Source organism: Montipora capricornis, chromosome 1, assembly GCF_036669925.1.
Source record: "Montipora capricornis isolate CH-2021 chromosome 1, ASM3666992v2, whole genome shotgun sequence".
Taxonomy (NCBI): domain Eukaryota; kingdom Metazoa; phylum Cnidaria; class Anthozoa; order Scleractinia; family Acroporidae; genus Montipora; species Montipora capricornis.
The window spans coordinates 32,414,677-32,437,926 of NC_090883.1; the positions used below are offsets into that span (position 1 = coordinate 32,414,677).

Genomic DNA, 23,250 nt, shown 5'->3' on the forward strand with positions numbered 1-23,250 from the left:
TTTGACTCTTAATATGTGGCTGTTGTTAGTGTAACTGGTGCATGTCTGAGCTGGTGGCTTTGCTGCCAGGATTAGCATGCCTCACACAAGGGCAGTGGATTGAAATCTCCATCTGAGAGCGGTCTGTCAAAGCGGAAGTTTCTAAATATCTGAATACTATCTTACATGCAAATTATTTAGCAACATGCTTCCCAATACGCTTTGGCAGTTTGTCAGAGTTATGATGAATTGTCACTTGAACGAAGTTTCATACTCTTCTTAAGAACCTAGCTTCAATTTGCTTCCTGTTGCTCTCCATTGGCAGGGAACAAGGTTGCCCCTGATGCATTTGACAATGTGCCAAAAAGTAATATTGTCACAGTGGTGTAAAAGGGAACAAAAGGCTACTATCTGCTATATGAATAAATGGTCACTGCTAATAGGTAGAATCAAAATGATTAAACATTCTACATACAATAAATTAAAACAATAATATTGTGTTGGTAAGTTTAATGACTTTAATCTAACTAATTAGGTAGAATCTAAATAGTGAAATAGGTGATGTGAAAAAAATAACAAGGATTGTGGTGGTAAGTTTAATGACTTCATTTTACCTTTAAATTATGGAATTGTGGCAAATAACCTAGTGTCATCGGAGAGAGAGGTCCAGAGTCTTGCAGGTAAAATCCAAAAGGAGGGAAGACCATAAGTGGTTGTTTCATGGCCAGGAGTGGATTTGTTCTTGCAATAATGGCAAAAGAAATGGTTTTCATAAGAATAGAGTTTGCTTCCTACAGGATTACTGGTATGTGACATAAAGAGGTTTGGTAAGGAAGAAGTCTCTCTTTAACTGGTTTTTTAAATCACATTTTAGGCTAGAAGTTCCCCTGAAGATTGGTGTGGATTTGACAGCTTATAGTTTGCAGTGTAAGTTTTGTTAAAGTGCAAGATGCTTTTGCTGCGTGTCCTGTGCATGGTTAAAAAGAGATGTGTCCTGTGTGGGTAAAAAAGAGAGGCATTTAATTTACCATGATTATACAACACTTTTTCCTCTTAAAACATACGTGGCCTCACCATAATCAAGCCTTTTTGAAACATTGCTACCAAGCTGACTTCATTTTGCAGAAGTATTCCAATTGGAAGATCTTTGATCACTGGCTGAATTTGTATTGTGGTTTGGAATTAACCTTGCTACACTTTGTAGAAAGCCAGCTAAAGGCTGTCTTTTAACAGTATATGCAAGGGTCATAACATTCGCCACTGCGTCATTAGCAGTATATGTCTACCTTGGTTAAAGAAATTAGACTTCTCAAGACTACTTATTAACTCAAGGAGTTGTTGGCTGTCTCTCGGATGGGGAAATTGACAGCTAATTTTCTACCAATCAGTTAAAGTATGTTTTTAATTACCAGGATGTTCAAATGTTTCTTCTCCATGCAGCTCATCTCGGGGACTTTGAATCTGAACTTCATGAACCATCAACAGAATACATCACGGAGTTCAAGTTTATTCCAAACCAGGTTGAATTTGAGTTGATGTTGCTATTTTATATACCTGCATATAAATAAGTCAGAAATGTTTTGAAAATTAATGCTACATGAAGACTAACAAATAAAAGGCTGGTATCTCTTTCCAGATCTGTCACAAGTCAGTAAGCACAAAAAAAGGCAACAATAAAATGTACATGAAGGAATTGCAAAGAGGCCTAGAATGTTTTCCATCTGTTTATATCTTTTGTCAGTTGCACTGTTTATTTTGTTGAAATTTGGTTGTGATTTTATGAAAATAATAGCAACAATATGAAAAAATCACATGCCAATAATGAATACATGTATTCAGCCACTATCTAGTAATAATAATAATAATAATAATAATAATAATAATAATAATAATAATAATAATAATAATAATAATTTTTTATGTTAAATATGTTTTATTTCAAGACAAAGGAATTAGAGAAGGAAATCAAAAAGAAGCATCAAGCTCTTGTGTAAGTGCAGTTTTGTGCCTGTGACAATATTTTTATTGCCTAGGTTTCAAACAAAACAGTAAGTAATTTTAGTAAATTTTCATAGATTTCTAGAGATGTAGAACTTCCTTATGCACCTGGGCACTTGTATTGGTGGGATTTTGGACTGTCCTTGTAAAGGGCAAACTGTCAATTGGATCTTTGCTCTGTTGTGTGCCCCTTACCACCTGGGCTGTTGAAACTTCAATAAACTACACTAATTTAAAAAACTAAATGAATATTTAAAAAATGAAAAGTTGGGGGCGTGAATGGGTATTTATGCGAAAAGGGGTGCAAAAAATTTTTATAAAACTAAGAGTACAAAAGAAGTGTGAAAAAAGATAGAGGATATTAAAAATATACATGAAGTCTAGTTACAGTATTGCTTAGGCAACGGTTTTGAGCTATTGTCTGCGCCTTAATCTTTTAACCAGAGAACGTTTTTTACCATTTTTTAAATATGTTCTATCCTGGTTACAGCTCTGTTTTTACTTACCAGTAATTAAACTAAATGAAGTTAACTTCAGTTTTGCAAAATTTACTAAAGGTTGATTTTGATTTTGTTTCTTAGTGGCCTTAATCCTGCGGAGTGTGAAGTAAACTTTCTCAGGATCGTGAAGAACATGGATTTTTATGGCATTGACATGCATAATGTTGTGGTATGCAATCAATAATTGATTTAAGCAAAAAAAAAACTATTATTATTTGTTTGTCTGTATCTGTTGTGCCCCTGTGCTAGCCTTTTTCTTATGGCACAGGCTTGCTGCAAGTAGCATGCCCCAAGGTGGTCACCAAACAACATAGTTTGTTTATATCATAGCTGTTATCCCTATAAGGTAGGGTTACATTGTTCATGAGCTCAACTCTCGCTTTCCTTTGTCATCTCCAAATGACTCTGCATCAGATGATTCTACGACTGTTGCGCCAGGAGCTCTGAGAGTACACTCAACATGCTCATTGAAGTGCCTCACCACAAAATACATCTTTCTCTTTGAGAAACGTCAGGCCTTACAAAAAGGAGACTTTAAGATCTTCCTCTTTGCTCATCTTGACAGCAACTTGTTTACCCATCCATGATTTAGAGAGCACTGCAGCAGCTTTTTCTGGTCCAAGAAGATCATTCAATATCTCTGTGTATCTACTTTTGAGCCTGCATTGTGATTGTTCATCAGATTTTCTTTTATTTTACTTCTTCTGCTTTCTCCCTGATAGCATTTACTTCAACGGTTGAATGTCCTGCTTTTGCCCAGGAAAGGCAAAGATGGGAGTGTTGTACATCATTCTGTGCTTCTCTGAGCTTTGCCAAGATTGTTTAAAGTTCTTGCATAAATTCAGTCGAATTATTGAACTCCTCTTCACATCCTTTCTTGATCCCACACACATTCACATCATCTTTTAAACTTACCCACCTCTGTTAACAATTATTGAGTTTATAGATTTGGCCTCACTGACTGAGCTCCATACTTTTGATAACAAGGATAAGCAAACGTTTTTTTACTGCGCTTAAGTTTACCTGTTTGTACAAAATTTGTTGTTGGGAGTGGGGGGTGCATTAAAACTTAACCAGGTCTGAGGGAGGATGCTAATATCTTGCAGAGACACTTGGGGGGATCTAACAAAGAAAAGAAGTCTTTGAAAGTTCACCTGCCTTCCCTCTCTGCCATACATTATGAAGGCAGCCTAAGAACAGAAGCTAGGCTGCTGGTGACCCTGTTTGATACAAGCCTTTGTGCTTTTCTTATGTTAATGTACACTAATTAGAATCACAACAACACGATTTTGTACATGATGAAAGCAATGAGGTTTGTATCAATACAAGGTCACCAGCAGCCTTGCTCCTATTCATGTTAAAGGAGATATTGAATGTTGAATTTACCAATAAAAGATATTCATTTTTACATTTAATTACCTCTACTAGTTCTTCAAATTGTTAAGTGTGTGTGTGGCAAATACTCAACAAGTTGACTTTTTAAATAAATCTTATTTTCAAGACCGTGATAGAACGAGGAACAAATATCGTGCAAAATGACTGGTAAAAGTAATTGCAAGAAATGTTTGTTTTGTGTTTATTGTAGGGTGAGAATAAAGTAGAATGCCAACTTGGTCTCACTCCCCGCGGAATTTGGTTCATCAAAGAAAAGGAGAAAAAAGCACTGTTTTCTTGGTGAGTGAGATGGAGATCAACCATCATTGTCTTTGAGCAAGGTCTCATATTTCTTCTCACTTAGAGTCAATGTTTTGTTCTTTTTTTTTTGTGGTTGTTTTCAGTCTTCTGTGTCACAACCCTTCAACTTTCATGACCTTGAACCTTCTTTTAAAAAAAAAAAAACGTTCAGGCCGAGAGTACGGGTAATCAAAAATGTAAAAACATACTGAGAACATACCCAGATTGACAGTCAGTTAAGAACATCTTTGTTTAATTTTGCTCATTTTTGTTTTTGTTTTTTGTCTTTGTGAGAAGTGCAAATAAAGGTAAAAGAAATGTAATCCTGTAGTCTGACAGGAACATTAATTCAAATACTGAGGGACGTATTATTTAACATATGCATTATGATTTTCTTATTGTATAATACAACTTAGTTTAAGAACAGGCTAAAAATGTCTTGAACTTGACCTCTGCCTAAGGCCCAAAATTAGATGTTCTTATGTAAGAAAAAGCGTGTTCTCGTGTTGCCCCTTCTCCTTCAATTCATTTGACCTGTACATTTTCCCCATTACATAATACGTTTCTGCGATTAATCAATTATTGACACTTGAATTAAAGCTCGTTATTTTGTATATTATTTTCCCTTCAGGCCAAAGATTACCAAAATGGCATTTAAGAAAAGTCGATTTTTGTTGGAATTTCGCGAGGTACGACGTCAAAATTGTGGGTTTAGTTTATTGAACGATCAAAATGTACACGTTGTTAATTTCTTCTTCTTCTTCTTCTTCTTCTTTCATCACAGGACCAACGACACACTGAGAATTTCACCTATACCTGCACGAGCTCCCACGATGCCAAACATCTTTGGAAAAGCGCCATTGAACACCACACATTTTTCAGGTAAACTGTTGCCTTGAATGCATGCGATATCCGATCACGCCACGATGGTATTACGGCAGTCACGTGAGCAAACGGAAAGCACGAGACTTTTGATTTTAGATCACGTGAAGGCATCATTTCGCAAGTTACCTTGCGAGAAAAATATTTGCTTTCAGTTTCTGCTTGGAGAGAAGTTCTCTCGTTAATTAACTGGGAAGGAATCTCAGCTGAGTAGCGCAGGGTATCAACAAGATTCCCCTCACGATTAAAATTTACGAAGATAAAGTTTACCAAGAGATGTTAAGTGGTAAACGAATTTTGTAGAAAACTGCATTATGATTTAAGATGATCGAAATGTTATTATTCGCCTTGGGCCGTTTTTTAGAAGGCCTGTTTAATTTTCGGTGCAGAAGGGCTGGCGCAGTCGGCAGTGTTGTCCGGGTTCGATTCCCAGACTTGGCGTCTTATGTGGGTTAGGTGTGTTGGCTGCGAGAGGTTTTTCTCCGGGTACTCCGGTTTTGCGCTCTCCTCAAAAACCAACATTTGAGTTGACATCTGTTAATTGCGAATTTCACTTTACAGTGTCCCCAATTGGGGCTCCAGTGCAAGAACGACTTGACACTTAAATAACGTTCCTTTCCTTTCCTTTCCTTTTTTTCCGAAAACGCTATCTGAAAACTACAATTTCGCTTATCTCGAAAGGTTTGTTTTTAACATGTTTTCAAGGAAAGGAAAAGAAAGATTAATATGAAGTTTATTGTCTTCAAATGTCTGCCACTGGAAGATACGGAGTAAATTGTATCACCCGTGCGATACTCGGAACTCTCAGGACCCTGAACAAACGCCTCCGGTCCTGCAAAACTGGCCAGTCACAACGAGTATACAATCTGAGAGCGAATAACAGAAGATGTGATAATAACATAAGATTATTTTCAATAGGATAAGATAAAAAAAACGTGTTAAGAGGGTAGATTTATGAATTACCATTTCACTGGAGGAAAGCAAGTTCATTTTCCTCCGAATTTCAGTGTTCACTAAGACGAATGCTAGTCGAGAGGAAAGACTAGATTCGATCCGATTCAGAGGAAAACGAAACCAAAATATCCTCTCAAAGCAAATCCATGTGGACAAACACCGTTTTGTCGCCTTCGCCGGTTAATCATGCACAACACCTCCCGAGTTTCTGTTTAATATGCACTGCCGGAGTATTGCGTTGCATGTGGGTATTTTCGTTTCCGCACGTGAACACGATGCAAACATGTGCATTTTCCAATGCACACGCTCACGTGCAAACGCACGGGAAATGCCAATGAGCGTGCTGCGTGCTGGGATGGACTGGAATTTTATTCTTGCTGGAAGGGTGAAGCTTACGTGGTGCTCGATTTTTGTCCAAACTTGTTCAAATATATCTTTGCAGTTCAATCAGATATACATTGCAGCTGATAAGTCAAGCCCCGAAAAATTTTAACAATGACCTCATCAAAATAAAAACACAACAACATTGATATCAAAGGATAGCTTGACCCGAAGCCAAGGTGTTGAATTGAAAGTTGACCTCCAAACGAAAAGATCTTTCGGAATGTAATCCCTCACCACAGTATATTCAAATTAAGTGTGAACTTATGCAAATATAAAAGCAGCAAAAATTCCTCGAAGCTCAGACATTTGAAAGACTGCCTCACGAAGAGTTACGAGCTTAAGTTGGGGTTACTAAAATATGGGCTTTCTCCACAGACTCGTGAAAACAGCCAGCAGGCCTGCAAGGACCTCGAGCTTTTTGAAATTTGGTTCACGCTACAGGTTTAGGTTGGTGTCATCGTAACTTTGGTTTTTTTTCCTCGTGTTGCGTAATATTTACCATTGCGCAGTTGTTGTTAGGTTTTTTTTTTTCGCCAAAGAGTTGATAATAATGTAACAGTGTTTTAAGCAAAAATAAGCTGTTATACTTAGACCTCTGCCAATCGAAAATTTCTGGATGCTTAAACTTGCAGAAGAACTTGTCTCTATGTTATAATTTTGCTGTGTTCAGGGACGGCAGATCAGTATGGGTGTTAGAAAGTTGTTTCCTTTTGCGCCCCTTATTTTAAGCGAATATTTAGTTCCATCGCAGGTTTTTGTTGTTGTTGTTGTTGTTGTTATTTACGTAACATTTCAAATACTCTGTAAGGTCGCAGATTGCAATTTTTTCCCCAAATGTCCAAAACGCGCACGGCTCTGGTGCTTGCTTTTAACTCCCTACCCCCCTCCCTCTCCCCTAAAATTTTTTTTGAAAATACACCGAAAGGTTTGATGAGCCGAATCCTAATCTCCAGTTTCGTAATCTTTCCTTTCTCAATTTACTTTCGTTCCGTTTTACTGCGGAGCCTAGTTCAGGATGGAAGGGATGAAGATTCTAGCATTAGAAAGCGTATCTGAGAAAGCCGATCCCTATAGGCCATTTCGCAAAATACTATAATACTCTTTGTTTGTCCTCCCAAATTTTACAGAAGCATTGTTTTCATTTTCTGCTGGGACCCTTGTAAGTCCCAAGAGAAACTGGAAACAATGCTTATGCACAATTTAGGAGAACAAACAAAGAGTATTATGTTATTTTCCGAAGTGGCCTGTATTCACACTGTACGTTTTTAACGTTGTCTTTCACGGCAAGGATTGCCATTGTTTAACGTCAGGTACTTACAAGGTGACAAATATAAACCTCTTAAGAGGATATGAAAATTAAGAAAAGGCGTTTTAAGTTGACAAAGGCAACACGCTTTTATACATATAGGATCATTTACTTATTGGACACAATGCAGTTGTGTAGTTCATCTTTTTATGTCTATCTTATTTATCTTTCAAGACTATTCATGGCCTAAATGGTCTTAGCTGCGCGCATTACTCTGAATTTTTTAACAAGACAAGACCAAATCCTTCATTTCATTGAAGGCAGCCAAGGGCTAATTAAACAGTGGAACGCGTTCCTAAAACAAATAGCGGAAGAAAACCATTTTTCCCTGGATGGGAGCGGTGCTGGCGCCTTGGTGAGAACACTCGCCTCCCACCATCATGGCCCGGGTTCGATTCACATTTGTTTGAGTTCTCTGCGCCAAGAGGTTTTTCTCAGGGTACTCCGGTTTTCCGCAGCCTACGATTCGATATTACCGTTAAAGTTGTTTGATTTGATTTCAACTAGTACCCCAACGCTAAATTCCGTTGACACTAATTGTTGTTGTTGTTGTTGTTGTTGTTGTTATTATTATTATTATTATTATTATTAAGTAGTGTTTTTAGATGTAAATTGAGAAAGCTCTTTATAATGAGTTAGACTTGTATTGCTTTTGTATTTGTTGTTGTTTTTTGTTACGTATATAATCAGGGAACAGGAAATAATTAATGTATTTTGTTATTGCTTTTAATTTGCGCAGCGGTAGAACAGAACATCAAGCTCAGAGAGATGCGCGCATGAGCGGGAGAAAATCCACCAAAATTGAAAGGTAAACCTTGAGATTATACTTATACCAACTATTTTTGCTTTAGTCTAAAACTTTGGCGTGCTTTTTGTTCGTTCGGTGGGATTAACGTTGCGGGGTAACCTGCCGCATCCCACAGCTCTGGTCCCCGACAGTGAATGTTGTAGTCTTGTTTGAGAAGTTTGAAGCTTAAAAAATTGGTACGATTGTTTTCCTCGGTAGGACGAAAAGCGAGAGATTCTCAAGACGACCCACAGTAGGTAAGGGCCAGTTAAAGAGAATTCAAGTACGAGTATCTTTAGGACGACAACCACGTCCACTTTTTCAGCGCACGATTTTTTACAGACAAACCGCTGAGATTTTGTACCCTATGAAACTTGAAACACCAATAACTGCTTAAAAGGTGCTTTCATAAATGTGACTTCGTAGGTTACCGTGGCAACCAAAAAAACCATATGAAAGCACCCCATATTCTGTCTTTAAGCGCTTGTTTTTGTTGCTAGAAAGTGATAAGCAGGCTAAGATAAAACTCTCCGCAAGGTGAACAGCAATTCTATGGAGCCGATTCATGGTCACTTCACAGTTTGAGAACGTTAAGGTGGCTCTGACGCAATCATCGCCGTTATTTCTAGGGCGCACAAAAATTGCTGCTTAAAAGGACAACAAAATTCGCTCAAAATGCAAAAGGAACTTAGCAAACCATGTTGCTTGCAGGTTATATTCGTGTTGGATCAAGAGTTTGGGGCAAGGCTCTGAATGGCGATTTCTACAAAGGGGTGGTGACTGGTCTGGGAGAAATGCTCCACATTAAGTTTGACAATGGCGACACCATTGCGCATGACCGAACTGACCCAGAATGCGTTGTATTTGATCAGACACCGGAGATGAATGACTTGGAAGTTGGTAAGGGAGCGCTTACAACCTGTTTAAATTAATGAGGTTTGACATGTTTTTAATCTATCTAAGCGTCAAAAATGCCGATTATTTTCCTACAAAATGGATATTTTATTTTTTAACATAGAAAGGGATAGAAGTGCCCACACCACGTTTTTCTTGATCGTGGTATTTTAGACATGTTTGAAGATTAAACTTCGCAGCCAGTCGCAAACTTCGAAGGGAAAGCTACTGTTCGTTAAAGAACAGAGAAAATTTAGTCGTCCGTATTAGTGGCTACTCATTCTTATTTGATGGAAAGCATGTGTATATGTGATGCCCGTCCTCGAAAATAACTCGTAGGCTACTGGTTTTGAGTTGAGTGTCATGAATAATATTGTTTTTGCTTTGGTTATGAACTGGTTCGATAGGCGATATGCCAGTGGAGCCGAAGGACTTTCGTCAATTAAGCCTGTCTGACAGTTGCGCGATCGCGATGAGTTCTGATTCCCATGTTCGGCAGAGAAAGTTCATGCCACTCAGTTGAAAACATTGGCGAGAATTTAATAACATTGGGAGTGAGGATGGTCGTGTGGTAACGCTCGTGCCTCCCACCTCTACGGACCCGGGATCGAATTCGGAACTCGTACATGGGCTGAGATTCTTACTCCGAGTGTTTTGCAAGGGGAACTCCGGTTTTCCTCCCTCAACAAAATCGACTCCCAGCTTATTCCATCTGGCTGTGGTGCTGTGCTCGAAGGTCATGCGTGGGTCGTGTTCAGGAGCCGAGCGCCTAGCCAGTAGCACAACTCCTTCGGTCCGACCATGTCGAGTTTCGCCCTTAACAATTCAGTCTCTGTCTGCAACAAAGGGCGATTAGCAAGCCAGATATATTATATATCTAGCTATACATGGACGTTGTTTTTGTGTCCCCAGGGACTCGTGTAATCGCTCATTGGCCAGGTCTTCCCGCCAAACTGTCTGGTAAAGTGATTGGAATCGAGCACGGAAAGTATTACGTCGAGTATGACGATGGAGACAAACATCACAACACCATTGACCAACTCAGGATTCTCAAGCCTCCCATGTATTTCGGTAAGTTTGCTTTTTGTCTCCGCTGCACCATTTATACGACTTCAGTTGCCTGCGTAAACTGCGTTTCCGTTCGAACAAAGAATCTAGTATGCGGGAAGAGTCTCTCTTTTTTGGGAACGCTTCAGTGCCGCGTAGAGCACGATATAAATCGCAGGAAGATCGTACCCACAGGTGATAAGAGTGGACTACTCGAAAATTGACCTATTCTGCTAAATAAATAACAATTAATTATTTATTATCGATATCACATAGTGCAAAAATGCATTTTTGACCTCAATCAACTTTCTTCCAGTTTTCAAAACAATGTTACACGTGCGAGGGGCAGCATTTATTCACGACTCAGTTAACACTTTCCGGAATTGTTTTATGCACCTCGCCAGAATGACTTTACATCACGCAATGGTGAAAAACGAGAAAAATTCTGTACTTTCAGTCCATTTTGCTTCAATTCTTTTTACATTTTATAGCGAAACGTTTTAGTTAACTTGATTGGCTTGAACGACAACCGGAAAATTAAAAAACCTCTAGTCCTGTTCCGGGGTCTCAACTTATTTACTTCATGATCTTATGAGAATTTTAGTTTGGAATTCTCTATTTTCGAATTCCCCATAATACACTTTGTTTGCCCCCCAAATTTTGCATAAACTATTGTTTTCAAATGCTCTTTGGGACACTGCATATTCCCAAGTGCATTTGAAAACAATGGTTTATGCAAAATTTGGGGGGCAAACAAAGTGTATTATGGGGAATTGGAAAATAGAGAATAGGCCAGTTTCGTATTCTAACATTTGGACTGGATCTAGCATGAAATGGAGGCTAATGCGGACAAAGTAATTTGCATTAGCCTCCATTTCATGCTAGATCCAGTCCAGCCGTGAGACTTCGAAAATGGGCTATTCACCACGTGCACAATCCCATAATGCAATTCATTTTGGAGGTTCTCTACATGAAATTAATGGATATCGTTATCACTGAAGCATGATGCAGTCCCAAGAGTAGATAACTTGTATTGTTTTTACGGAGAGAACCCCCAAAACGGATTACATTATGGGATTGTTCAGTGTACTCCACTGTCTTTCTGTCTTGATACTACCTGGAGACGACAAAGGAATAGTTACTGAATAATTATTCGCTTTTGTACTGATAATAACAGCGTGACAGAAGCGTGGCCCAAATGAATGATAGAGGTGATCCTCGCGCTTGTGGGGACAATTGACACCTGAGAAATTCAGGTGGCGCTAAAGGGATTTGAAACCATGATCTCTGCGATGCTGGTGCAATGCTGGTGCAATGCTCTGCCAACCCAGGTATTAAGCCACAGTCGGGAGCTGGTCAATTTGTTGGGCTCATGTCTTTCCGTGAAAGGGTCCAGGTGTTTATGTGATCGCATCATTTCACAATTATTTTCTGATATTTTGCTATTTCCTTCAAGCAGTTACTTTGACTTGTGGAAGTAAACTTTAAATTTCTCTGCGGTTTCAAACGTCGACCTTTCTAATTTCCCAGGACGACATTCTATTGTTTTAGCGCGGGCAATCGGAAGAGCTGGCCGATTTTTAGAGATTCTATGACTTTGGTTAAAGGCTTATTTGATTCGACAGCTTGAACGTAGAATTTAAGCTTATGTTGTGTTTTGTGGAATCATTTTTGTTTTAATAGGCGGTTTTCGAAATATCAAATATTCAGCTTGATAGTGAGGCAGTGAGGACAAAAACAATAGAAACACGTTGGAATGAATGTGAAAAATATTTGCATATCATCCACTTTCCTTTGTCTTTGTCCTCAGAACCTCTCTTTCAAGCTGAATTTTAATATATCGAAAAAGGCCTATTAATAGCGTTCGCTAAGTCGAGGCAGACGAACTGAAATGTATTTTCACGAAAAAGTTCAGGGTGTTGGTTTTAAGCGTGGCTTAGACGCGATAACACCATCATTGGAAAGAGAAGCACAATTTGTTGTATCCGGAAAATCAAATGCTAATATCTAAATGGTTTTTTTTTTCAGTTTAACATCTCGACTACGTAACAGCTGACAGCTCTGTGAATCCATTAAAAATCATACAAAGTCTAGTAGTTGTCTGATTAAGATGGAAAGTGACCAAATCCTCAAGCTGTCAGTAACAAGAAATTTTAGTTTCTTTGCACTTCTTTAAGCTCGAGGTTGTCTTTCAAATGTTTCGGGAATTTTCTTCATACCGCCAGCTGTGAGTGATTAAAAATTGCCTGAGGCTTCTGCATTTATATCTAATAACTTCATTGGAAACCTTGGCTTGCTAAAAGAAATTTCAAGCCATCATAAACACATCGCTTTCAATAGCTTTGACCTATCGTTTAAATTTCACGACAGAAAAAAGGGTCAGTAATGTGTCGTATTAACAATTTTTAAAGGAAAAACTGAGATCTGCCCGTGCTGCCGAGCCTTATAGAAAGTTCTTGAACGGGCGGAGCCTGGCATGTTTGTTATTCCTAAGACGTCACCCATAGCACTTTCCAAAGAATTGCAACTGCACATCAGTGCTATTGTAAAAGACAGGAAGTGGCTGGAACTCCTTAAAAACGTCGTGAAACTTTTACTTTTCATTGAACGTTTTTAGCGTGATTAAGAAACTTGAAAATTTGCTTTTGGCATAAGTTCGTTGCCAACACCTACAGTCCTGCATTGCCGCGCAACTATGAAATTTCCCGGTTCGAGAACAAGTCTGGCTAGGACTTTCCACAACTGGTTCAAAGGTTTGTCTTTCTTCAATCTTGTAAATTCTATTACTACGTTTATAGCTTTTGTAAGAAGGTTTTGTCTTATGCGTGATAGTGCTTACTGCTGTACAATACTGTATTTTTTTGCGGTTTACAAGGCAATAACATAATGGTTCTTTTCTTGGTCGAGTAAAAGCTCTTGAATTTATGCCTTAGGAATTTCAAAAGAACTGAATTGTGTTCTCCGAAGCATAACTTTGTATATAATACAGCCACAAAAAAAGCAGTTGAACTTTAATTTCTGCGGTGACACCAGTTAACTCCCATAAAACCGGGATAGGTATGTGTAGCTTAACAGTTTCATGGTTTTATATCTTTGTTGATACAACCGGCTTTAGCCAACACATTAGCTGCGCCGATCTCTTTCTTCCTTTAGGAAAGAAAACAGCGTTGAAAGCTCTTTAAAGGTGAAAGGTTTTACACCTTACAGTTTATTCAGACAGCTTTGAAGCATCTTGTCGAATAAATCATTGTTGTCGAGCTTTCCAAGCGTCGAAACCATCTCCATGGTTCCGATTTGAAATTACAACAAGCCGATGGAAGAAGTCTAGAACTACCTTAACATCTATTATGTATCAGTTTGTGGTTTTGTATTTGTTTTGCTTGTCGCTAATTCTAATTTCTAGAACATTTTCAGTAGAAACATGAAAGTGTAGGCAATAATTGCCAGAGTTCCGTATACTCAGTGCATCAACCAAAACAGACCTGTGGTGCTGTTTATTCTGCTTTCCAAGTTTTTCCAGATTAAATCCGTCAAGTTTCTAGATTCAAATTTAACAAGGCGGTTGTAACTTTTTGTAACTTTTTTTTTGGTCTCGTCCAACAGGTAGTCATTTAAAGGAGGTATTTTTATGTGGTGTTTTTCAGCTTTGACGTTGTTCATGCTTTGAAGCCCTTTGTTGAAACCTTAAGTGTCCCTCACCAAATATATTGACGACCCGCTAACCTCGCACTCACGGGGCAAAACAAGAATATTATTGTTCCATAAGACGAAAAATAATCGTTTTGCACGTGTGACACGCATTTTGATACTTTTGATACACTTTGCCGTACTTTCCAAAACATTTGCATGCGAGTAAAAACACACAAATTTAAGCATTTGATGACAACCTGAGCGTACAACTTAGGATAGTTCCCCCACATTGTACAATGTGAATGAGGTGGGAAAAAAAAAAAGAAAAGAAAAGACAATGATGGCGCTGAATTATAATTTGAAGTGGCTTGGCGTTGCTTCAGTTGTTCATCGAAGCGGACGATGTTAAAGGAACTGTGTCCCGGCGGTGCAGTTGATTTTGTGTATTTCAACCAATTACTCGGCCCTACTCGCTATGCAACTTAACGATAACCCAGACATTACTTTTAAACAACACAACTTAAAATTCATGACAAAGGACGTCTGTCGAGCATATATAATTTTAGTTACAAACAACAGACATAAACTTTGAAAAATTGTTTCGCTTAGGAATTTTTAGAACTCTATTTGCAATTCATTTTAATCTTGTTCAATTTTTCCCTTCCCGGACTCCATTTGTATTTGCTGTTTTATTCAAACCTTCATCCATTGTTTTTTTTTACTTATTTTCACGTTACGCTTGATTTGGTTGCCAGTTCCCGGTCGCTGAATTTTACTAAATTTCGTGACACGGTACGATGTTATTCGTAGAGTAATTTTTGAACGTGTAGATAGTGTCTTCAAAAGCAATAATGAAAGCTTGTTTTTCCAATTTCATCATTCATGACTTAAAAAATTTCGATTCGGTTACAATGCAAATTGGTACGGTGTGAAATTGGAATTCTTTTACAAAAGAAGAGAGCACTCGAGTTTTCAATAGACCATGATCTAACATTTCTTTTTGCTTGACGTCTGTAATTTCCTTTTGAATCCCCACCCAATTTTTTTTGTTTCTTTCTTCAAGTGGGTCGCACCCTACAGCGTATCTTGAACAACGGTCGAAGAAGAGAATATTCGCGATCATTTTTTTACACTCAGTCTGGCTTCGCTGATATTCCATTTTAAAATGGAAATTCCCCGACACAGCAGCTTTGCTTTTTTTTCTTTTCAGCTGGGTCGCCACCCTAAAGCGTATCTTGAGCAACGGTCGAAGAAGAGAAAATTTGCGATCATTTTTTTTGCACTATTCAGCCGCAGTCTGGCTTCACTAATATTTCATTTCAAAACGGAACATTCCCGGACACAGTAGCTCGGGTTAATCGTCATTGCTTTAATTGCTGGAGCAACGTAACTCAATATGCGCACAGCTCATTGTCTGAATAAATTGTTTTTAAACATCGACAATCTAGCCTCAATAACTCAAAGATCACCCTTCAAGCTTAGTTAACTTTGTAATCGGCGAGTACGATTGTTTGGGATTAATAATAGTACAATATCGGACGATTCGCTCCCAAGACATTGAGCCTCGGCGTTTTATTCGTCCCGTCGTCAGAAAGTCAGCGTTTGGACCCAGTCATCCTAAGATGGGGGCAAATCGTGATGAACTAAACTAATTGTCCCCCTGACGAATAATCCAGATACCTATTTCTTGTCATGATATAATAATAGTGATTTTGGGGAAGTCGGCGATATTGACTGATGATGTTGGACACGAGGCAGCGTGTTTCATCAGAACAAATTCTTTCGCAGCTGATGACCCCTTTTGGATTTAAGAGGATAATTTATGAGAACTTGATACTCTTTGAGTAATGACACGGAAGCTTCTGTCTTTGCGTTTTTTCAGGGCCTGGGTCAATGAGAAATCGTCGAGGCGTCAGAAAAACAGAATCCATGAAAGTCACAAGTCTGACAGGAAAAGCGGTGATTACCACGGAACTCCCTAAAAGATCGAATTCCAACGGCCACGTACGACCCGAAATGGGTCCCAGAGACACGCAACTTTCCTCAACCTCTTCCGTCGATGGCGCACCGCATCTAACCTCTGCGGCCGAAATCATGAAAAAGGCCGAAGACGGGCCGTCAGAATCATTTGGAGCTTCAAACGCGAGCGACCAAAAGAAAGCAAGCATCTCCGATGGACTTCCCGACAAACGACCGAAGAATATTCATTTGAGATCTGCGTCGCTCCCCGGTAATGTCCGCGCACCAAGAGCTAACGAGTCGGATGTAACGACTTCTCCAAAAGCAGACAAAAGAGCAAAGCGCAACAAGTCGTTTGGAGGAATGACGAAAACCTCGCAGGCCAAAAAGCCTCCGCTCGAAATCTTTTCCCTCCCTGAGACTGACGTGGATTCGGGCATAACGGTGGCCTGTGAAAGGTCCAATTCAGGGCGAGCGTCCAAACGCAACCTTCGTACCATGGATCTTATGAAGACCACAAACGAGACGGATGGTGGAAAGAAAGAAAAGCCCGGCAAAGCGAAATCTAAGGAAGAAAGACTGCGCGTCCAGTTGCCCGACAGAAAGGACTCCGGCAAACGGAGCCCCAGTGCAACTCGTCCAGATGTCCGGGTCCCTCCGAACGCGCCGTATGCGCCAAATTACTTAGAAACGGATCTTGACGATGAGCGACGACGACCACGGAATTATTTTGTGGACGCGCAACGGAGCTTTACTGTGTTCATTCCAAATGACAGGAATAAGCTTAACCATAGGAAGCGTTTCACCCACTTTGGAGGTTTCTCTGCTTCAGATGAAAAACTGCTTCAAGATAAAGACTCGCGAATAATCAGGTATGCGTTGTCTCTAAAATAGTTTGATGTGAGCCGTTTTAAATTGGGTGTCGACAATAATTTCGCGATAGCTTCGACGTAAAGCAAAGCAAGTGTGACCTTTCCGTGCGTTTTTTGCCGGTTCCTAATATCGTCGCTTTGCGTTTTAACTGATCATGTGATTGTGCTTGGTCAAGGAAATTGTGTATTTTCTGACGGTCGAATGGGAACAAGTTCGTCAAAATTTGAATATTCTGACGGTGCCATAAAGTAAAGTAAAGTAAAGTAAAGAGACCATATTTAACGTCGATAACTCGTAACAGTAATTAAACTGACAAACCTGAGGTCGACCGTGCGCTCATTTTACTCCCCCCTCTCCGTCAGTGCTCCGTTTTACGGTTATTTGAAGCCACTTAAATTTATGCTATACTGAAAACAAGGATGCGAGATCCGGGAATTAAACTCAGGACCTCTTGCACCAAGGCCGCGCACTAACCAACTGTGCCACTCTTGCTCCTTGCGATACTGAGGCCCTTAAGCGGTTATGGGAGAGACTACAACTATTTCATGGTTTGGCGGTAGATTTTCGTCATTCTGCGTCTTTCAGTCTCGGTGATAACTGCCTTTTTGCTTAAGTTTAGTTTACTGTATTTGAAAGAGTAAGACTTAAACTGTTACCATATTATTTCCTTTTGTTAAGAAAGAGTACCCTTTCAAACATTTTTGGCCACTTCTAACGGGTGGCTTTCAGTAGTTTTGTCGTATCTTGTGCAGCACGGCTGCATGTATTTAATGCTAATGAAAAGGTTTGTTACGGAGTCAGTTCATGTTCTGCGAATAACCCCCTTCAAATTGAAGCCTCGTGTGAGTGCAGGCAGTTTTCGTTTGTTTTTCTTCTGTTTCAAAGAGTCCAAGTGCGATTTTTTTTGCAATGAATGGTTATTAGTTCCACATTTAAAAAATGGTCGTCACGAGAAATACCTCCGGCAGGCTTAAAAATTGTTATCACTAAGTAATGTTTTTTTGTTGTTGTTCTTAAGGAAACGGAGTTCGCTTCCTGATTTGAGAACTTTCTTCAACCAGAAAGAAGAAGGAAACACTCTTGAGGGGTACGTGATTTGAGAAATTTTGTGTTTGTCTGTGTAACTCGCTCATGGCTATGTCCGTTATTCCTTTTTTTCAGGACCGAAAATAAATTGCCCAGAAGAAACAGAACTCATTCTCTGAATGACCTGGCGAAAATGTAAGTGTCGGTAAAAACTGCGGGTAACGCGCGAACTGTGTGTTCAATCATTTTACTAATGACAACGCTACCTAATCTCACCCGTACTCCAAATCTTTACCATTTTCAATCACGGGATAACATGCGACTACTGCCAAGCGAAAGAGATCGTCCAATATTTATCAAGCGCGAGAAATTATGGACGCTTTGCTAAACGCGGGAATCGTGCAACGTTTTCAAAGCCAACTGGAACATGAGGCCTTTTCCAAGAACGGCGAACGCCCTGCGGATGCTCAGTTTATGCTCCTTATTTGCTGGTGGAGTAATGTTATGTAACAATTTATTTATCCACGGTGAATTCATTCAGGTAGAATAATTGGCTTAACCCTTTCCGCCCCGTAGGGTTCCCCATTGACGAGTAAAATCGTCTGGCGTTAGACAGAGTAAAATCTATAAGTGGCACTATCGGGAGTGAAAGGGTTAAAGTGCTAAAAGTTAATTAATTTTCTAAAACATGAAATAAAAAAATTGGTATTAGAGCGGTTTTCAACTGAAGTCGAAAGTAATTAGCGAATTGCTTTGGTTTATGATTACTTCACTCGGTGATTGGTTCAAAGTTCTCGCGCCTTTTTTTCAACCAATCAGAAGTGAAACCAAAACCAATCGTGGCTCGCGCGTGCACATTTTCCCGCATTTCGTGTCGGCTGCGTGTAATTGGTTCGAGTTTTGATTGGTTTACCCGATTTTCTCCGTCCTTTTTGATTGGCCAAAGTAATAACTTCGGTTTTGGTTTTACGACACTCAATTGAAAACCGCTCTAATAGTAATTGGTTAAGGGGACTCTGACCAGTTTCAACGCTTTGATGAGATACTCTTTTTAGAAAGATTGGCACTACACACTGTAACGTAACAGCATTGTTATTGTACCATATGAAACACCGATTATTGCTAAACAAGGTGCACTCATTATTGTGACGTAATAAGTTACCTTGGCAACGGGAAAGCTCAGCAAAAACACCTTATATTTTGGCTTTAGTTGCTGAAATCTCAAAAGCAAACCGGTGACCCCCATTTTTATTGCTGGAAAGCAGCAGCCTTCCGTTTCCCGTTTGTCTTTTTGCATAAACGCGAAGCTTAACCTCTCCGTTATTTTTCTGAAAAATCAAGAAGCGGTCAATCCGAGGTGAAAATATTTTACTCGTGTCGTTTCTCACCAGGTCACCTTCGAACTCCAAACAAACGCCTCTGCACATTGACAACCTGTCCAGTGCAAAGGATACTCGGGTAAGTGGTGGTCTTCTCTTCTGGAGGCAGTGTGGTCCAGTAGTTAGAGCGTTGGGTTTGCATGCGGCTGCTCCGGGTTCAAATCCCGTTCTAATCTCTCGCTTGGATTTGTTTCCGGTTGTCCCGGATTCAACTCCACCACGCTGTGTAAATAGCCAATTGGTTTCCTCCCGCCAGTTGGGGTTCTCAATAATGTTTCTGTTAAGTTTGAATTGTTACTTTCACCTTGTTAACAGTGGAGTGCCTGTAAACTAGCTTGAGAGCTAAGTGCTCTTCCACTATAAACATAGCATTTACAATTTTGTTTTTTTTTTTTACATTTTTACTGTCATAAGCAGGTTTATAGAGTGTTTTCGCACAGTCACGTGATCAGTAACCCTGTTTTTCCACCGAAACAAAAGAAACGTTTGCATGACAATAGAGCCAAATTCCCGGAGGATTAGTTGGGCACACCAACGTGGCCGTCGTTCCATTGTTTTGGAAAACCAACATGGCCGCCGTGACGTCACTCTGTTGGGAATCTGTTGGGAGTTGTCCAACGTCTTCTGAGATTTCTTAACGAGTTCAAACTTAAGAAAACAAGAGAAACCCTGAGATACTATCGAGATGTTTTGGACAGGCTACAGCAGCCCTTTACGTTCCCTGCAGCTGCATGTCAACAATTTCCAACTGGTGCAAGACGTCATAACACTTAAATGGCACACTAATTTTTTTGTTTTTTTTTTTGGTTTTTTTTTCTTTAGGCCGACTCGCCTCTGTTTTCCCCAACCTTAGAACAGAGCGCTTCGAGCAACAAACTCGTTCAAGTTACTGATTTGTAACGCAACGAGTCGCGTACGTTTTACTAATGGAATGAAATGACACGGTCGTGATCTCCAACAGCTTGTGTCACGGCAGTGAATCTATTGGATGGCATAAATTCCTGAAACTATATGGAACAATGCAAGAAAGTAGCAAGAACTCGGAAAAGGATTTTAACAAATTTTATTACTTTTCGTTTTAATTTGTACAATAGGATTTTAATAGTCGCGTCGAAGGCGCGCCGCGTTAGAAAAAGATCTGTAGGGTTTGTTTTTCCGCTTAAAGATGCGCTTTCTTTGGCATTTAATTCAGAAATGGTTTTTGGTGGTCAAAATAAGGACATAAAGAAATTTTTAACGGTTTCTGTTTTGGAAACAATTTTAGGTTAAAATAATTGAAGGGGGGGCATATAGCTCGTGATACCAGATTTTTTTTAACATATTGCAGATCAAACAATTATTGTACGTTAAACTACGCGGAGTGACAGAAAATAACAACTAATTTATCAAATAAAACGCTTACTGAAAACGTCGCGTGTGTTTTAGTGCTTTCCCCTTTCGGGTGGCATTTATCTATTCACAAATTCACGTCATCCTATTTCTACCAATAGCAAAGCTCCTCCGCACACATATAAACCTACAACAACCACAATTCCTCTATTCGCTCCGACGAAGGGCTCGAAACGTCAGCTTTCCAAATCTTTCACGGTGGTTATTCGACCTTTATCAACTCGTTTGATAAAATCAATTTCTGTTTCAATCTCCCACCGACGCAGTACCACAGTTTCTTTAGAAACTAAAATTTTTTTAAGAAATCAGCCAATATCAAAATACCATAATACTCTTTGTTTTGTCCCTCCAAAATTTTGCATAAGCGTTGTTTTTATTTTCTCTTCGGACTTAACAATGGTCCCAAGAGAAACTGGAACAATTCTTATGCAAAATTTTGGAGGGACAAACGAAGAGTGTTATGGCATTTTTTGATACTACTGTGAATGCCGCACGTGCAGCAAAGACCATTGCCAAGAAACAAGAATATCATTGGTTAAAACAGTAAAAACAATCGTTCTGCGCGTGCGGCACGCGTTTGCGATACCCTACATAACGATGTGAAATCACCAAAGGTTTTAACGACAACGTGAGCAAACAAACGTGAACCTTTCCTTTGTACTCTGAAATCGCTTGTACCAATTTATTCTTAGGAAAATTCGACGGTCTTCGACGAGAACGAGACGGAATAATCGAGAAGAAGGTAGAAAGTTATATTTTGAGGTGACGTTTTTTCGTTGACGTCGCCTCGGTCGTCAACGAGAACGCCACGAAACAACAATATCGTTGGTTAAAATAAGAAAAATAAGCGTGCGGTTCTCTGCATGACAACGACGTGAAATCACCAAATTTGAGGTTCTGAGGACAACGCGAAGGTACAAATGTAAATCTTACCAACCAATTTATTTTTAGGATACAAAAATTTGGTTTTATCAAAGGAGTTGATAATGTAAATTAGCCACCGTACAGACATTCTAAAAGCTGACGTTTCGAGCGTTAGCCCATCTTCCAAATCGACACCCTTAATCCTCACGGTATTAACGAACGCTTTTCATTTAACTAACAAATTCCTATTTTTCACGTTGCCATGTTACCACCAATAGCGTAGCTCCTACTCTACTATAAAACCGAAACGTAACCCACAATTCCTCGAAGGGCTACGCTCGAAACGTCAGCTTTTAGAATCTGTACGGTGGCCAATTTACATTAGGCTGATTTTGCAACAGAACGGGAATGTCAGTGGCGACGTCGCGTGCAGCAAAACTACCAATGAGAATTTAGAATAGAGAAGAAAAGAGTGGAGTCTATTCTATTCTGAATTCTCATTGGTGTTTTTTCTGCGCGCCGTCGCCACTGACGTTCCAGTTCTGTTGCTAAATCAGCCTATTATCAACTCAGTTGATAAAACCAATTTTTGTATACTACTTCCCCAACGACGCTGCACCACAGTCTTTAGAAACTACCCCCTTCATTCATTTATTTTTAGGATACTTCGCCTACATTGTACAACACGAACGAGATGGCCTACCCGCGAGAAACTTGCGATAGTGCAAAGTTATATTTTGAGGCGACGTTTTCGTGAAACGTCGCCGTCGTAGATTTAGGGAGCTTACGAATCGACGACGTTCACACGACGACGCCGTCAAGTAACTGACGTCATATTCTTTCGTCGCCGTCCTGTAGAAATTTAAATTTGCGATATTCGCAGTAAATACGACGTTCGCGCGCGTGCGGTAAAATTTCCCGCCGTTTCTGAAGTTTTTTTTTTTAATTATTTACAAGGCAAATTGTTTAGTCCAAAATGCCTAACTTCAGAAAAACGAAAGCTTCGATAGAATACACTTGTCGAGAAAACGATAGTTTGTACTTTTATGCGTTCATGTTTACCAGGTAAGAAAACAAACGACAAATGCAAGGCTGAGTTTCGTTTTTACAGGGAGGACATTTATGAACTTCCTTAACAGCTTCCGGTAGCCTCGCAGCTCCTACAAGGTCTCACCTGATTGGAGACCACCCTTGAGGTTTAACAAAAGAACAAATAACAGAAACAATGGACCCTAGAGGATAGAGTTGCAGCCCTTTTGTTTTAGGCCTAGGGTCCATTGTTTCTGTTATTTGTTCTTTTGTTAAACCTCAAGGGTGGTCTGCAATCAGGTGAGACCTTGTAAGAGCTGCGAGGTGACCCACAGCTTCAGCAACCTGACAAGACAACGACCACTTGCAACGGGTTTGGTTTTAGCTTCGATACCTGAATTATGCATGTATCTCAAGCGCTGTGCCTATCCTTGTCGATGTACATGGAGATTTGGTTTAAGCTACCGAAGTTGTGCTTTATAACGATAATAGGACTGAGTTTAGTCCAATTCGGTCTGTAATCATACGAGTGATTTACAAAATCGGACGACCGTGTAGCGGGAGTCCGATTTGTTTAATCATGAGTATGATTACAGACCGAATTGGATGACACGAAGTCCTGTTACCAATTAACCATAACCAGTACAATTTCCGAGAAAACAAAATTAATGCACTCCTTTTCCACCGTCTAATGTT

The 23,250-nt window shown here is 39.6% G+C and overlaps 1 protein-coding gene across 2 annotated transcripts in view; it reads left to right on the forward strand.

The window, feature by feature from the left end:
* The window catches only part of LOC138039131 (uncharacterized), a 25,693-nt gene extending 5,013 nt beyond the window's left edge, over positions 1-20,680 (forward strand). For both annotated transcript variants that reach the window (XM_068885325.1, XM_068885318.1), the window contains 17 exons: positions 854-906; positions 1,420-1,499; positions 1,923-1,969; positions 2,559-2,646; positions 4,063-4,151; positions 4,783-4,840; positions 4,936-5,033; positions 6,747-6,818; positions 8,417-8,485; positions 8,684-8,721; positions 9,176-9,364; positions 10,271-10,429; positions 15,918-16,866; positions 17,886-17,954; positions 18,029-18,088; positions 19,285-19,351; positions 20,095-20,680. In XM_068885325.1, coding sequence (XP_068741426.1) covers positions 854-906; positions 1,420-1,499; positions 1,923-1,969; positions 2,559-2,646; positions 4,063-4,151; positions 4,783-4,840; positions 4,936-5,033; positions 6,747-6,818; positions 8,417-8,485; positions 8,684-8,721; positions 9,176-9,364; positions 10,271-10,429; positions 15,918-16,866; positions 17,886-17,954; positions 18,029-18,088; positions 19,285-19,351; positions 20,095-20,172 — 2,263 coding nt within the window. In that variant the 3' untranslated portion in view covers positions 20,173-20,680. The remainder of the gene's footprint in view (positions 1-853; positions 907-1,419; positions 1,500-1,922; positions 1,970-2,558; positions 2,647-4,062; positions 4,152-4,782; positions 4,841-4,935; positions 5,034-6,746; positions 6,819-8,416; positions 8,486-8,683; positions 8,722-9,175; positions 9,365-10,270; positions 10,430-15,917; positions 16,867-17,885; positions 17,955-18,028; positions 18,089-19,284; positions 19,352-20,094) is intronic.
* Positions 20,681-23,250: the final 2,570 nt, after the last annotated feature.